The 17,665-nt window shown below is 35.7% G+C and overlaps 1 protein-coding gene and 1 pseudogene across 1 annotated transcript in view; one reads left to right on the forward strand and one right to left on the reverse strand.

The window, feature by feature from the left end:
* DGKB (diacylglycerol kinase beta) overlaps positions 1-17,665 on the forward strand; it is an 881,803-nt gene that overhangs the window by 305,713 nt on the left and 558,425 nt on the right. Inside the window, exons 15-17 of the mRNA XM_006168687.3 lie at positions 4,052-4,168; positions 9,849-9,922; positions 16,816-16,890. Of these exons, the coding sequence (XP_006168749.1) occupies positions 4,052-4,168; positions 9,849-9,922; positions 16,816-16,890 (266 nt within the window). The remainder of the gene's footprint in view (positions 1-4,051; positions 4,169-9,848; positions 9,923-16,815; positions 16,891-17,665) is intronic.
* On the reverse strand, positions 14,990-15,703 carry LOC102494914 (NADH dehydrogenase [ubiquinone] flavoprotein 2, mitochondrial pseudogene; annotated as a pseudogene).

Consider the following 17,665-nt stretch of genomic DNA (forward strand, 5'->3'; position numbering starts at 1 on the left):
ACTCAATAACTTCAACATTGGCAATTAACTCTCTTGAATATTATAATAGAGCTCTCCTAGTCAGGGTTAACTAATCCCCAAAGTGGTCTAGTAGAACCCTGGTGGGCAGTGGAATTTTCAAGGTACTATTGCTTCTTTCTTTCTGTCCCTCTTCCTGTCAAAGAAGTAAAGATTTTTATAAATGGAAATAATAGAATGTGTCCAACTACCCTCTGTTGAGTAAAATATAGTGAATATTTCAGAGAGACTATACATACTGGAAATAAACATGCAACAAATGAGTGTAATAACAAGAAAATCCTGGGAGAAATGAAATGGTTGAGTCTATCCTGTTTTAAAATTTTCAGCCTTCATTAATTCCAAAAATTTGACAGGATAATAAGTTCTTTCCAAACAACAACAACAAAAATCACTGTTTTATTGATGTGTGTATGTGTCATGTGTCATTTGTTTAAACAAATGTTTAGCATTTTAATATTCATTAGATTATATAATGAAATACACAGAAATGAGATATTGAAAGCTTTCTAAATTAACTTGCTATATCCTTCTTTTTCATAATTCTATATTCCAAAAATAAAATTTCAAAAATTCATAATTTCAGCAAAGAGTTTTAAAGTTTGGTGTTTTATTTTGTACAGTTGTTTATCATAAAGAGTTTTTGTAGTCTTGTACAAAAGCCTCCTAACTGCTGTCTTGGCTACCTGGGCATTTTTACTACACAGGAATTTCCCTGGCTATATGTATGGCCAAGAGCAAAATAATGGTCATTAATGACTTGGGAGCTCTTGACAGACATGTAGTTACATATCTTAAATTTCCATTATTGTTTGTACATAATCTCAGATAAATAACCAGCTCCAATAACACTATCTTAAACTGTATTATTCTTTTAGCCTAAGAATTTTAGGAATTAAATGCTGAATGATGATAGCTGGATTATATGCAGAATATATGTATTGAGGTATATCTTTCACATTGTAGAATTTTGCAGAATATTGGTCCCATGTTTTATATAACTTTATACAATGACCCTGAAATAAATTATTTCCATATTCATCAACAGTATTACATTTTGATCACTTAACACAAGCTATACATTTTCAACTCTAAGCATTGAGCTTTGCTTATGTAAGCATAGGATTTACTTTCTTAAGCATGTACATTTTCTCATATATATGTATTTGGAAATATAACAAACATCGGTGTAATAGTAATATTAATAGGTACACAAATCGGGAGCCACACCTATTATACATCATTCACGTTATTTTCATTTATGGAATGCATACTCTAAGATAGGTACAATATTAAGGACTTCATACATTTTCTATTATACCCTCCACGGCTCTGAGAAATAGGTCCCACAATCTTCCTTTTGTATGATAGTGAACTTTCTAGGTTACTTAATACTAAAGTGATAGATAACGAGGTTTAACTCGGGCTTTCTGTTTCATGCCATAATACACTTCTTATGTGTTATATCATTTAAATATATAGGCATAAAATTATAATTTGCAAACTTTGAAGAAGCTCTCTTTAAAATAAAAAGCCATACTTTTTTTTGCCAGAAATATGCTTATAGGAAAGCACATAATTTTCTGAAGAATTTGAATTTCAGGAATCCTATTACACCATCCATTTTCAGCCACTTTCAAAATATATTCAGTGCGTTTGCACCATGAAATTGCAAGGAAAATGGACTATGCTGATTAGCACTTATTTTGGTCAGAGAAGAATTCTGATCTATCTAGTCCTGATATATTTTTAAAAAGTTTTATTTTCAAAGCTACTTAAAACTATCTCTCTATATTATCAAAATTGAAATGATGATTTAACAAACAAATATAGGGACTAGAAATATTTAGCTGAAGAAGGCAGAGAACATATGTGGCATTAAGCACTTCGGCATCCATGGAAGGTATTGTTAATTAGTCAGAATACGTTTTCACATTAGCCCCAGAGATTGTCCAAGATTGTGTCCCCAGAGAGTGTCTCCTCTCAGCACAATGCTTGAGACACTTTTCTAAAATCTTTTTGTTGGGACCAGCAGACTGCATAATGGTTAGGTCGCCGGACTCCCACATAGCTGACCACGGTTCAAGTGCCAGACCTGGAGGCTTGAAACTTATGCTGAACACGTGGGTGTGTGTGCCCCAAATCCCAAGAGCAGAATAGAAGAGAAGGGATTGTGGCATGGCCATCCCCACTGGGGGGTGGTTTTTCACTTTCTGTCTCTGTCTCTCTTGTCTCTCCAGTTAGTGTACGTACCCTATAGCAAAAATCTTCCTGAAAGAAAAAAAGCTTATCTGTTTGTTTGTAAATGTTAAACTTTATTTTTTCATTTACTGTGAGTTTTGTCAGGCAGTGCTCTAGTACCTGATGTATACCAGGGAAACAAAGTCCTTTCTTTTATGAAACTTCGATTACAATGAGGGAATATTAAGCTTTAAGCATTAAGCAAATCAAATAGATAACAGTCCAGATAATAAGGGTTACTAAACTGTGTTATGATGGAGGTACTGACTAGTTGTCCAGTTTAGAATTCATTTTTAAGGGCCTATATGCAGAAAATTTAAAAAAATAGTTTTGGGTGTTTGTGAATTGATACTGTTTTAGATAATTACATGGAAAGCTAGAAAAGGCATTTGTATATAGAAATTAAGGTTCAAGAGAGAAATCTGATCAAGAATCATACACTTAGAGTTCTTCTCATAACGTTGAAAGTCTTGGGAATGAATGAAGTTACTCAGGGAGCAAGTGTAGTTAGTGAAGATGAGAGATACAATGAAGAACACCAAGTCCTACAGACTGAGAAGCTGCAGGAGAATGAGCATTTAGGTTGCAAGGAAACAGTAAAGCCAGGAAGTGAGCTAAGAGAAAGACGTGTTCTGGAAACCAAGTCAAGAAAGGTCACAAGAAGCAAGAAGAGATCAGTTCTGTCAAATGCTGCTGATAGGTGAGAAGGTGAAGACTGACCATTTGATGTGACCATAAGATTATAGGTGATTTTTAATAAAAGCTGATTTGATGGGGTAGTGACGATCTGGCTATGGAAAAGTAAGAGAAGAATGGTAGTCGGAGAGGAAATGAAAAGAGGGAAAAAGCAGCTGCTAACAGAATTTTCTCCATTATGGAGAATAAAGGAATTAGCTCATAGGATAGTATATAGCTTATCTCGAAATAAATAATAGCTTAAATTCCGTCGTGCTAAGGACCAGCAGAGGGCATGGTGGTTAAGGTGCTGGACTCCCACATGGCCCAGCACAGTTCGAGTTTTGGACCCTATGTCTTGAAACTCACACTGGGAGTGTATGCATGCATGCCCAAAATCCCAGGAAGAGACTGAAGGAGTAGGGATTGTGGTGTGGCCATTCCTCCTAGGGGGTGATTTCTCACTTTCCTTCTCTGTCTCTCTGGGCGGTACATGCACCCTATGGCAAAAACAACAACAGCAACCAAAATCATACTGTTAGCATTTATTTTCAAATTGTGTGTATTTATGAGTATTCTTTTTAGCACTCAACATCAGATCCTCTAAATTATAATCCTATAACATTTATCTTTACCATTGTTTATAAAAATGATCAACTCGAGTGGTCCTTAACTTTTAATAGTCATAATGGGCACATAGGGATAATACAATTTGTTTTTGCTTACATCATTATTTTAACTGACATTTTAACCATGCGACTGTCATACATATTGAGCCAGTTGAAAGCAATGGTTTTCATACTATTTACAAAGGAACAGCAAATTAGGAAATTGGTCTAATGTTCGTAACCATGAAATTCTTCTACTAATTGTCCATGGGCACGTGTGCATGCATGCCCAAGATCCCAAGAGGAGCATGGAAGAGAAGGGATTGCAGCATGGCCATCCCCACTGAGACGTGATTTCTCTCCTTCCCTCTCACTGCCTCTGTCTCTGTTGAGTGCATGCCCCCTAAGGCCAAAACCTCTAAAGAAAACAAAACAAAACAAAAAACCTCAAGATTTTTATATTGTTTTATTTCAATAATTACTTTTATAAAAGATTATTTTTCTTACAGGAAAGACAAGCTACGGTGAAAAAGGACAAGGGGAGTTCCCAGCAGGCAAACAAAGTGACTGACAAGAACAAAATGCAAAGAGCCAACTCTGTTACTGTGGATGGGCAAGGTCTACAGGTACAATTTTTTTTTTTAAATAAGAATTTTAGTAGCTCTCCTATTTGCTACCTCTGTGCTCTCAGAGAGGCATATGTTCAGCTATCAACACATTTATTTAAGGTGCATATTATCTCAGTAGACTGTTTCACAAAGTTCTTTATTAATTTATCAAGATGTCAGTCTTACAGTTGATTGACAGAGTGGCTTTCTGGTTAGATTAATCATTGATGATGTTATCGCCATTTAAGCTCAAATTGGCAAGAAGTCTTTTGTCACTCTGAAAATTTTTGCAAATTAATGCTAAATATACACATTTATTATATACACATGTGTCATTTATTTACATAGACTCGCTTTTTCTGTGTATGTGTGGGAGTATAAATATATGGGTATGATTTTGAAGAGTCATTTTGATGGTAAAAATATGTCTTTTGGAAAGAAAGAAATAAGCTCTAGGTATGGGGGGTATGTTTCTTCCTGAGTAGTAAAAATAATTTATTGTAATTCAGCCATGTCTTCCAGAATTTTAAGTCAAAATTCAAACCTTATATTTTTTCCAGCTTAAGCAAACACAAGCAATTGAAAAAGAACGTAATTTCAAAATTCTATAAATTAGCCTGTGATCTCTGGCATCAAGAATACCATTTCTTTCTATCTTCATTTTAAGACATGAATGTATTATTTGCCTCTATTTTTCACTCCAGTATGAAAATAGTAAACAAAGTTGTTTTTTTCTGTGCAATTGCGAAGTTAATTTTCTTGCTTATTTATCTATGTTTCTGTCTTCCAATCACCTATTTCTTTCTTTAAGAATGTCCTTCAAATTCTCTATCTTCCAGAAAAACTTTCTAACCAAGTACTGTATGAATTATTATGTAACACACATTTGCCACATAAGCTTTTCTATATTCTTTTAAAATTTTATTACATTATCTGTGATGTTGTGGATTATTTCTTTCACATATATTTGTTTAATTTGTAAGCACAGTTCAAGGCACACGGTCCATGTCAAAATGCTTGGTTCTTCATTGTCTTGAATATCTCATTGAATATTTACGATCTTACTTCAATATTGACATCCAGGTAACTGGTTTGGATCTAATAAAACTCATTGTGAATAGAAAATATTTCATGAATTATTAAACCTAAATGCGAAAATGAAGAATTCTGAATAATAAAATGTTTATATTTGTCAGAGAATATCTAATTGAACTATGGAAAGAGTAAGTCAGAGATACATATTGGGAATCACATCCATGTGTTTGGCAAATCCATTGATGGTCTCAATATGAAATCTTTCCCCAATTTTGATAGCAATATTTTTTTGCTAAGTTATTCTATGAAATTTCTATAGAAAAAAAACCAGCATTTGAATTTAATATATCAATTGTAAATATTGATTAGTCTAAATATTTTATAACTCTGGATTTCTGCAATGTAATTAATGAAAATACAGCTTAATTTTGAAATCCAAGTATCTGTTACACGTGGCTTAGACACATGTAAGGAAAACATGCTGAGTTTGTTAAATAATATAACTTAAGCACTGGGATTATACTTTACACATATTTACCTGTGTGATTTGACTCATAACCATGTGAGTCCAATATAATTGTTATTATTACCATTTTCATATGATCATTTGATGTCAAGTCACATAGTCAGTGTAAAACCAAGGTCTGAATTTGACTTGACTTACATGTTTTACTCTAACAAATTTTAATATGTATACCTATCTCTTTGTTTAAATATAAACAAGGTATATAACTACTAAGTTTCTGAACACATTGTTATTCCATACTTTCACATTGCTGCTAGCTTTGAAATAAAAATAGAATATAAATAGAATTCTAGGGACCAGTAGTTAGCATATTGGCTATGTCTCTGAACTCCCATGTAGTCGACCACGGTTTCAGTCCCTGACCCAGTGGTTTAAACTCACACCAGGCACGTGAGTGTGCATGCCAAGATCCCGAGAGGAGAATGGAGGAGAAGGGATTGCTGCATGGCCATCCCTCCGGGGGGTGATTTCTCACTTTCTATCTCTCTGTGTCTCTCTGTCTTTCTGGTGAGTGCATGCTCCCTACAGCAAAAACCTCTCAAAAATAAATAAATAAATAAAAATAAAAAAAGAATATAAATAGAATTCTAACTTCTCTAGTCTCAGTTTACTAAGATTTGGAAACATTTCACCTTAGAACAACCAAACTATCCACATTGAAAAGCATAGATGAACATTCTTTGTATATATATTTTAACTGTCTAACCATTAATAATTTTTCATAACTTCTTTGGTATATAAAGGCATCAGTTAAAGTTGTCAGTAGGCAAGTGCACATATCGGCTCTAACAGAACAGCAGTAAATAAATAATATGGTAATCATCATCATCATTTTTTGCATTTTAAATATTGCATATCATCATCTGGAAAAGTCTGTTTTGATTCTCAGCAGAATAAACCAAAATGAGTATTCACACAGTTTTGGAGAACATGGTAAAACATAAAAGAATAAATTCCTAGATTGCTATTTCATGAGAATTAGAAAGAAAAAATACTAACTTTGTGTTGTAGTTAAAAACTTTAAAATAGTAAGTTGGTTGTTCTTTATCAGAAAAAGTAAAAAAAAACAAAAGCCTACCAGAAAATTAATTTTTTTCTGTGAGCTTTAAAAAATATATATCATGAAAAAGTATTGAGTTGCAGCCCAGTTTGCATATAACTCAGTGACAGAAGAGATCTACACTGCTTAAAGAAGACTATTAATCATAGTTAAGCACATTCATCTTCTTTCTTTCCAGCTAACCAGCATAATGATCAGGATTATTATTTCTAATTAGAGGAAGTAATAGATCATATATAACCTTAGGATGAGTCTCATTAATTAACCCAAGTCCTAGGGGACTTCAAATAGACATGGTTAGGCACTCTGTCATTGTCATGGCTCACACCGCAGGTTTACACTTAACACATATGATCAAATGAAATAGAAACTGCACTTTTTAACACACAAGAGATACGGAACTATAGATGACTATCTCACAGGTAAACAAATAAGGTGGAAAACAGAGCAATTGTTTAAATCGTATTATGTTGTAGCTACCTTGACCCAAAATATTTTTAGAAAAAAATTTCCAGAAAGGATTCACTTGAGAATTAAAGAATCTCTTTTGTAATATTTTGAATATTAAAGAAGGGAGAACCCTTATATTTAAAAAAAAAAACAAAACTAAAGCTGAACCACTATCTTCCCCCTCACAAGTATTTCTTCTTCTTGTCTTGTTATTTGCAATATCTTATTCTTGTAATCCCCAACACTATAAACTAAACATACATAACTGCAAAATATGTATATCAAATTAATTCCCTTTCTTTGATATATGTGTGTATATGTCCCCTGCTCACTTTAGGACCCTCAGTCCTTTTGATCCTGCAATAATCAGAGAGTTAGTCCTTCTAATTCTCTTAAGTCCTGAATTACAGCAACCTTTACATTGAGTTGCCATCTCTGTATACATAATATACTAGATGAAGTGATATGATATCATATGATCATCCTAATGATATGAAAAAAAAATAAAGCTGAGTAATATAAGGAGTATCAAGACTGAGACTTGGCATCATCTATAATTTTAAGTCTTATGGCCAGATTAGGCCTCATTTCATGGTGTTATTTCTGTAAAGACTAGAAAGAGAGGAGGCAGAGTGCCATGTGAATTAATGGAGAATGGGAAGCCCGATGGCAGCTATACGTCCAAAAAGTTCTAGGATCGAAAACAGGGACAGACACAGTGGAAAACTGTAATGATAACTAATTGGATATGACTGGAAAAACTAAGAATATCATAGTCAAACTTCTCATTAAGCTAATGTGAACATTTTAACATTTTTCCATCACCTTTACTCATAAGAAAAATGCCTTTCACTTAAGAATGGGAAGAAACTATGATGGTAGAATATTTTAATTTATTTTGTTTAAACAGACAGAAAGGAAGGGCATGATATGATGAAATGATTGTTTTAATTGCCTCGTTAAATGTTTAAGGATACTTTCTAGCGGGGAAATAACACTGAAGTAAGGGCCTTTAAATCTCCTTTCAAAAAACTGATCTAAACATTTTCAACTCAGTGTTTAGAGGGCTCTATTAGCTTTTGGGGGGGTTGTTTTGTCCTGTCTTGTTTTTGTCCAACAGTATGATGTAAATTATATAGGAGTATACTATATAGGAATACTTTTATTTAAAAGAATCCCTCTCTTAACATTAACGGTAGGTGAAATGTAAGAGTTCTTCACTACCCTATGTAAAACAACTTTATCCTACAGTCAAATAGTAATGGGCCAGTAGGTGGTGTGGTGGCTAAGGGGCTGGATCCCATATGGTATACAGCACAGTTCAAGTCCTGGACCTGGAGGATAGAAAACACTCTTGGAAGTTGCATGCCCAAAATCCTGAGAGGAGAATGGAGGAGGCAGGATTCTCTCCCTCTGTCTCTCTCTGGCAAGTGCCCATGCCTTGTAGCAAAGACAAAATAATAATAATAATAAAAGAATCAGCTTACCTGCTTCATTTTCCTTCATGACTCACGTTGCTACTTATTGTATTTCAGTTCATTATATGTATTTTTTTTTCCATAGAAGATAAGCTTCACATTAAATCAAGCTCTTTGTTTCACTTGGGAGAGTGATGATGATGGACACAAAACACAGATGTAGCATGGACACAGACATTTCTTGTTAAGAGGGGGACTAGTCAATGGATTCCTATTATATTTAGCAAATAGACTTGATTAACTAGTACTTGACTCACCAAGCAGGGTGAGATCACATGGGGGCTCTTGGCTCCAAAAGGGCCTTATGCCATCCTGTTGAATTTCTAGTTCACAAGTCATTACAAAGAGGGATTCTAGGGGTTCTCTATATAAAGAGGAATCCATGTAGTTTGATCTATTTCTTTTCTGCTAATTGTAATATTTTCCCTCAATTTCCTCTTCATTCTGGCTGGTTTACTCACAGCACCAGAAATTGTAACATTGTTTTGACCTCATAGCTTTTACAAATGCTATTGCCTCTGCCCACGTGCCTTCCCTTCTGCACCGTATCTAGATAGATCTACCTCTTTTGGGGAGCAGGTATTCCTGTTGATAAACACACACACACACCCCAAAGTCATTTCTTAGTATCCATGGGGATTTGGTTTCAGAGTCAATTCCTGGGTACTCAAATCCCTTATATAAAATAACAATATTGGGACCAGCAGATGGCATCATTATTATGTTGCTGGACTCCCACATGTCTGACTGCCATGTTTGAGTCCCAGACATGGCAACTTGACACTCGCACTGGATAAACATGCATGTGTTTCCAAAATCCTGAGAGGAGACTGGAGAAGGGATTGCAGCCTGGCCACCTCCCTGGTGGGTGATTTCTGTGTCCCACTGCATCACCAGCTGGCTACCAGTTTAAATTTTTCAATCCGTAGTCGATTGAACCTGCAGATGCCACCTGTGGCTATGAAGAAACAACTGTATGGATATGCACATGTGTATGTCTATCTGTATATCATAAATGTATATATAGAGAGGAGCGTATTAATAATCACGTAATATTAAACGTATTATTGAACATGCTTATTGGTATTTTATGACTTAAACATTACAAGGAGCTTTATTTAAATATAATGTGCCCAATTTTTCTTCTAGATCACTCCAGTTCCTGGTACTCATCCACTTTTAGTTTTTGTAAACCCTAAAAGTGGTGGAAAGCAAGGAGAACGGTATGTTTAAGAAATGTATCTTTATTTCCTATGTTGTACTTAAAGAAGATAAACTAAAATTACAATATAAACATTATACCTTACAGTTTACTCATTTTTAATGTAAAATGAATGATGTTAGCACTTATGTATTGATATAGTCACCTTTCTTATAGTTGAAAATTTACTATCATGGCCTTTTGTAAATATTTTTATTATCATAACTCATGTACTTGAGTTCTTTGCACCCCATGTCTCTTCCCGACCCGTAACAAAAAGCTTTGCAATCAACGTGGCTTCATAGTATGTTGAAGGAAAGTTGTGTCTTTAAATGGTCAACAAGGTGATTTCAGGTAAATTATGACCCAGTATTGAGGAACAGAATTGATATCCAGCTCCTGGAGGATATAGGCAGAATATATTTTAATGATTTTCTGCTTATGTCTTTTGGAGAACATGATGCTGTATTTCCTGGAGAAACACCTTGTATTTCATTTGAATAATAATAAGTTGCATTATCAGCTATATTCATATTCTGGTTGATAACACAAAATTACATTTTGTAATGAATTAACAAGTAAATCATAATATAGAATATAAATATAAAAAAATCACTACACTGAAGACTAAATCTTATGTCTTACTAAAGATGACCATCATAAAAAGGTTCAGTTATACTTGCCTAAATGTTTCTAGATGTCTTTCTTAATCTCAACCAAAAAATAAGCAAACAGCTAAAAGCACTCACACAAACACTATGATAGTAAAACAAATTTTCTCTGTGGTTCATCAAGTAACAAAATCAAAGTGATTCTATGAATAATGGAATCATGTACTTTACTATCTTTTATAAAAATTTTATTTATTCATTCATTTATTTTAATTCAATCAGAAAAGGGGGGGAGTGGGAAAGCAACCCACCAGGTCTGGGACTCGAACTATGGTCAGCCATGTGAGAGTGTCTAGAGCATTAACTGCCACACCACTCACTGGTCCCCCTTTACTATCTTAACTTTGCAACTTTATTTCAATGAAATGAAAGTGTTCTTTAATTTTTCAATCAAGCAAATATTATTTCTGCTTAAAATGTATGACTCTTGGCCTAGCAGTGGTGGTGCAGCGGAAGGGAACACCTGAAGCAGGCTATGGCCAAATGGGAAACCCAGTTCAGATCCTGGACCAACCTGAGCAGGCTGGGTGCAATAGGGGCACCTGTGAGCCTAGCTAACTGGAAGGCTGGGACAGATGGCAGCTAGCAATGGGAGGACCCTAGCAAATATGCCTATCCATTTCTCTCTCCCTCTGCTTTCTCTCTCTCTCTCTCTCTCTCTCTTTCTCTCTCTCATTGAAAGGCTGGATTGCTCAGTTCCATAGAGTTGTTGAGAGCACTTGAAGGCTGGAAGGAAGAACAATGAGTTAGAATAGGCAGGTTTGGTAGACATTTCTCAGTTAGAAGCCATTTAAAAACCCACTCATTGAAAGAAAGAGAGAGAAAAGAACCAGTAGATGGCATAATTGTTAGGCCACTGGACATCCATGTAATTGTCCACAGTTTGAATCCTGGACCTGGCAGCTTAAAATTCACAGCGGGCGTGTGTGCATGCATGCCCAAAATTCAGACAGGAGAATGGAGGAGAAGGGATTGCAGCATGGCCATCACCCCGGGCATGATTTTTCACTCACTCTCTCTCTTTCTCTAGTGAGCACACGTGCCCTGTAGCAAAAAAAAAAAAAAAAAAAACTCTCAAGAAAAAGAAAAATTATTGGTTTCCTTTTTCCTTTTCATCAACATATTGTTCTGTTTTTACTCTGACAAATATGAGTGGAATTATTTTAAACCAGCAATGGAGTAATGAAGATATTCACATTGTTTTATTAACAAATATATTACGTTGTCAGAAAAGTCATGGCTTTTTTCTGTTTTTCTGTGCAGAAATGCATCATGACTTTTCCAACAACCCAATAGTTGCCTGACTCATAGATGTGTAAAATAGCAATTAAATAATAATTGCTGTAATTATTTTCTCTTTTAAATCTGTGAGCTGTATATGTTATGGATATCATGGGGAAAATGTAAACTCTTCACAAAGAATTAGATAAAATTTAAATCCATGTTGGAAATTAGTGACAAATGAAGGATTTAAACATTAAAAATATATTTCAACAGTCAGCAGGTGGTATGGTCATTAAGGCACTGTATTTCCATATGGCCAACCACTGTTCAAGTCCTGGACCCAGCAGGTTGAAAATCATGTGGGTCACATGAGTGTATGCCCAAAATCCTGAGAGAAGAACAGAGAAAAAAGGTGTAGCCATCCTCCCTTGAGAGAGATTTCTGACTTTCACTTTCTTTCTCTGTTTCTCTGCAGCAAGCACATGTGATATATGGTTAAAACATCATTATGTGAGAAGAGAATGGAAAAGGGATTGTGGAGTGGCCATTCCCCCGGGGGGTGATTTCTCACTCTCTGTCTCTCTCTGTATTTCTGGCGAGCACACATGCCCTATAGCAAAAAACCTCTTCCCCCCCAAAAAAGGAGAATAAAAAGAAGGAAAAAAACATGTGTACACACACACACACACACACACACACACACATATATATATATATATATATATACACATTAAAAAAATTCCCCTCAAATAATGATAGCATTAGGGACCAGCAGTTGGCGTAATGGCTATATTCCTGGACTCCCATGTAATCTACCACAGTTCAAGTCCTGAACCCAGTGGCTTAAACTCACACCAAGCACGTGGGTGTGTGTGCCCAAGATCCCAAGAGGAGAATGGAGAAGGGATTTGCCATCCCCCATCGGGGGTGATTTCTCTCTTTCTGTCTCTCTGTCTCTCTCTGTCTTTCTGGTGAGGCACACCCTGTAGCAAAAACCTCTCCAAAAAAAAACTTATATATAAAAAAACAATAATGATAGCATTAATTGTGTAGCATAACTCTCTTTAAAGAATTATTTTGCTTTATTTTATTAATTATCTTTTTAATTTTTATTATTGTTATTATTATTTTCAATTTGATCAGAGAGAGAGAGAAAGGGAAAGTGGGAAAGCAAGCCGCCTTTGTTGACTATGTGGGAGTCCAGCACCTTACCACCATGCCACCTACTGGCTCCATTGTAACATGACTCTCACTCAAATATCTGCCTTTCATTTCTCCCAGTTCATATAAATAATTTTCTCAAAATTAAAAAAATATACAGGGACCAGCAGTTAGTCTAATGGTTATGTCTTTGAACTCCCATTTGGTTAACCACGGTTCAAGTCCTGGACCCAGTGGCTTAAAACTCATGCTGGGCATGTGTGTGTACATGCCCAAGATCACAAGAGGAGAATAGAGGAGAAAGGATTGTGGCATGGCCATCCCCCCTGGGGGAGGGGAGGTGATTTCTCCCTTTCTGTCTCTCTGTCTTCAGTCTCTCTGGCGAGCACATGCGCCCTGTAGCAAAATCTTCTCTAAATAAATAAATAAATAAATAAATAAATAAATAAATAAATACACACACACACACACAGACACACACACACATATATACAATAAAGTAATAAATTTAAACTTAATAGAGAGCGAAGACATATTTCAGTGCTCCTATTTGTATATCCACTTGTGCTTTCTTCTTTATGTACTGACAGAGACCAAAGTCAAATGAAACGTAAGTATACTTTAAAAGAGGTCTCATAAATGCAAGAATAAATTTTCCTGCATGCCTAAGAGGCTTTTCAGAATGGGGTTCCCTTTAGAGTTTCCCTTGTAAAATATTTTGGCTTCCTTGACTTTTTAAAACTTTATTTATTTATTCCATGAGGGAGAGAGAGACAGAGACGGTGATGGAGTTATGCCATTTAAGAAGGATGTTAGTACTGCCATCCAGCTCTCAGATTCAGCCAGCCTGAATTATGGGCACAAACATACTCAGGAAGGTCTCCTGATCCAAACCAGCAACTTTCCATGGAACTCTACTTTGCAGAACATTGCTTTTACCCTTGAACCACCGTCCAGCCTCATTAGAGTTTCCTATTCCAGTAAACAGGTGGAAGTGTTCACATATCATTCATTCAGATAGCAGCCCCTAGGGAAATCCAAACTCTACTAGGTCCATGGGCTAAGAGACAGGACACAGTTGAGCAGGGAGGCAGGCCTGTTATAGAGACGTTGTTGAGCAGGAAGGCAGGTCTCTTATAGACACATCACAGTAAACACTAAACTAGAACTATAGAAAGTGAAGGTGCTCTGGAAGTTGAGTGGGGGAAATAACTGTCTCTGAGAGCTAAGAAATCTTTGGAGAAGTATAAGTAATTGTTGGCCAATTGAAGGAAGGAGACAGATATGTAAATGAGCCTGTCAACCAGGAGGAGTTTACCTAGCTTACAGTTTAACGAGAACAGAGAAGAAGAGAAATAAACTGTGGCCATATTGTGAAGATCTTTGACTTTTATATGCTGAATAATTTGACACTGGAGGGAATGGCTCATCCTGGAAAAAAACATAACTATACTTAAACAGTAGGATAGAAAAAGGATGGATTGCCAAGCATTTCATTGAGCCGTTGAGAGCCCTTGAAAGCTGGAAGGAAGACAGTAAGTTAGAATAGGCAGGTTTGATAGACATTTCTCAGTTAGAAGCCATAGGGTTGTTCTCTTATGGGATTCAGGTGCCAGGGAAAAGAGAACCTTGTGAATGACTTTGGCAAATATTACGTAGTGAATTTAGAGTTTCTATCAGTAAATAGGTATGGGTGTGGTTATAAAAATATTGTAATATTCTATCATGTATATGAAAATCAAATTTAAAACTCAACATGTTCCATTCCTTTACTTTTCATAGTTTCAATCATTTCATCCATGTGGAATATGCACCTATATAGAAATATGCTACATTTGTTATATAAAGATTGATTTCCTTCAGGGAAAAAAATGAATTATTTAATGTGGCTATCGAGATAGCTTAGCAGGTTTACTGCTCAAGATGATTATTTATGTGAAATGATTTGATCAGGCAAGGCTACATTGTCTGATTACATGCTGATAAATAAACTGTACAATTCCATCTTATATGCGAGATAATTTTCGTATTTGTTAGGTTGGCCCAGGTTTTGGTATTTTGTCAGACTTGAGCTCATCAATAACTTCTTCAGTGTCTTTCGGTGTCAGATCCTCATAGTCGTCATTGATTTGAACCATCGATGCATTTACACAGGCTCCTAAATGTTCCACCACTGTCAGAGTGAAAAGTTTTCAGATATTGTTCCTCCAATGTTTATTCCAAGCGCTTTCTGAGTGGCCTTCACCTGGAGTCAGAGATTCAAAGCATGCAAGGTGGTATTTTCTATCTGGCTTTCTACTATACATTGTATAAAAAGTTGCCACTTCATGTGTTCTCAGTTGGAAGCACTTGTAAACCTTCGGAACATTGTTTATCGCAGAGATGGGTAACCAACCATTCAGCCTCTGTGCTCCACCCAGCACTGGAAGCATAGCTTCTGCTTTATGCCCTCTGGGTAGTTTTTTGTTTGTTTGTTTGTTTCTTTTCTTTTTTTTGTTTGTTTGTTTGTTTGTTTACAGTTCCCAATATCAGCTCTCACGTGAAGTATTTGGCTTAGTCTCAGGAGTATCTCCGTATACAAATAAGGCTCCTCCAGCTCCATTTTGCAGTTGTCTTAGGCAAATACTTTTTGTGTCTTCTCTTAAAATCCCTCTAATGGGGCCAGCAGGTAATGTAGTGGTTAAGGTGCTGGACGCCCACTTGGCCGATTGTCGTTCAAGTCTCCGACCTGGCAGCTTAAAAACCATACGGGGAACATGTGCGTGCATGCCCAGAATCCCAGGAAGAAAATGGAGGACAAGCGATTCTGGCATAGACATTCCCTCTTTCTGGTGATTTCTCACTTTCCCTCTTACTGTCTTTCTCTATTTCTCTCCAGCAAGCACACATTCCCTATGGCAAAAACCTTATAAAAAGAAAGAAAGAAATCCTTTGACATGAGACTATCAACCTCACAGGAACAAGGGTTGTCCAAGTCCATTTCTTATTTTTTTGGTGGAGCTGCAATGGCCTCCCTGAGAGGGTGAAAGCCACAGTGTCTTTGCCGCTGCTGTAAACATGTCCAGGGCCTAAGGTGTTCCTGCTCCCCAAACTAAGGGATGCACAGAGAGCTGGAGAAGGACCCACGTTCCTTGCCAGCCTCCTTACCCACTGGGAAGTGATGCCAGTCACCCAGGCTCAAGCACTGCAGAGAAGCCACAGGATTTATTGACAGAAGATATTTAAGCAATTTTATAATGAATTTAAAAAATCTATTGGAAATCCAATTAGTTAGCTAAATAATATTCAATAAAACATTAGATAACATTCTAAATCCTTATGTATATTTAGAATGCACACATAATTTCTTCTTTTTTTTTGAGAGGTTTTTGCTATAGGGTACATGCACTCACCAGAAAGACAGAGAGAGACAGAGAGACAGAAAGCGAGAAATCAGGCCCACTCCCCCCTCCAGGGGGTGATGGCCATGCAGCAATCCCTTCTCCTCCATTCTCCTCTTAGGATCTTGGACACGCACGTACACGTGCCTGGCATGAGTTTAAGCCACTAGGTCTGGGATTTGAATCGTGGTTGATTGCATGGCAGTCCAGTGATACAACAGTCATTACACCAACTGCTGGTCTCGCAAACATAATTTCTAACTTATAAGTTTTATTGTCTTTGACATGGATACTGTTTTTTATAAACCATTAGTTTCTATTGAATTGTTTTACTTTCCACATTATTAATGCAAAATTTATTATATATCTTTAATTATAAACACATATATATTTATAACATTAAGAAATGTTACTTATTTAAAAATTATTGTGTATCACTAAATTTCCTTTATTTTCTTCTCATATGTTGACCTTCGTAGAATTTACAGAAAGTTCCAGTACTTATTAAATCCTCGTCAGGTTTACAGTCTTGCTGGAAATGGACCGATGCCAGGGTAAGTCCAGAGACAGCATCATCACCATTAACTAACTCAATACTAATTCAGTAAGCAGCCTGACACACCTAGGAATGATGTTATCTGGATTCAACAGTCAAACCGCTATTACGAAAAATCTCAGCTACATAAGAGAAACCAATGCACATGCTGTTTTTCATCATAGCTTACAGGCCATTTTGAACAGATTTTCCTGTTTTCTAAACACCATGAAGTAATACTAATATGAATGACTATAATACTAATAACATACACTCTAATAAGTGCTTAAACTACTAAACCATGTGTTTGAAGAACTCTTCTTCTTTCTTTTGCTTATTAAATATAAAATATAGATTGGCTATAGAATAAGAAAAAAGTAGCTAATAAAGAATAAAATGTATAACATGATTCGTTTAATAATAACAAAAGCTAATGAATATCACTCTTTTATAATGTGCCTTATTATTAATAGGTAAGATGCAGTGACATCATTTCTTTTCCAACATAAACCATATGCTTTTTGATACCACAAATGTGCACTGAAATAAATTTTCATTAATTTGGGCTACATAATAATTAATGTCATCATCTTCCACTGACCTCTTCTCTCTGTCAGCCTGAGAATAAATATTAGACAACATAAAGTAGAGAAAAATTCTATAAGCTTTATGCATGTTTCTTTAAAAATAAAAAAAAAAGAAACAATGTGATTTAAAATAAGTCTGATAGGTCATTCTTGGAAACTAGTAACCAAATACTGAAATTGTACTCTTTTAAAAGCTCAGAATAAAAT

The sequence above is a fragment of the Tupaia chinensis genome, unplaced genomic scaffold, assembly GCF_000334495.1.
Source record: "Tupaia chinensis unplaced genomic scaffold, TupChi_1.0 Scaffold145916_1, whole genome shotgun sequence".
In the NCBI taxonomy this organism is placed as follows: Eukaryota; Metazoa; Chordata; class Mammalia; order Scandentia; family Tupaiidae; genus Tupaia; species Tupaia belangeri.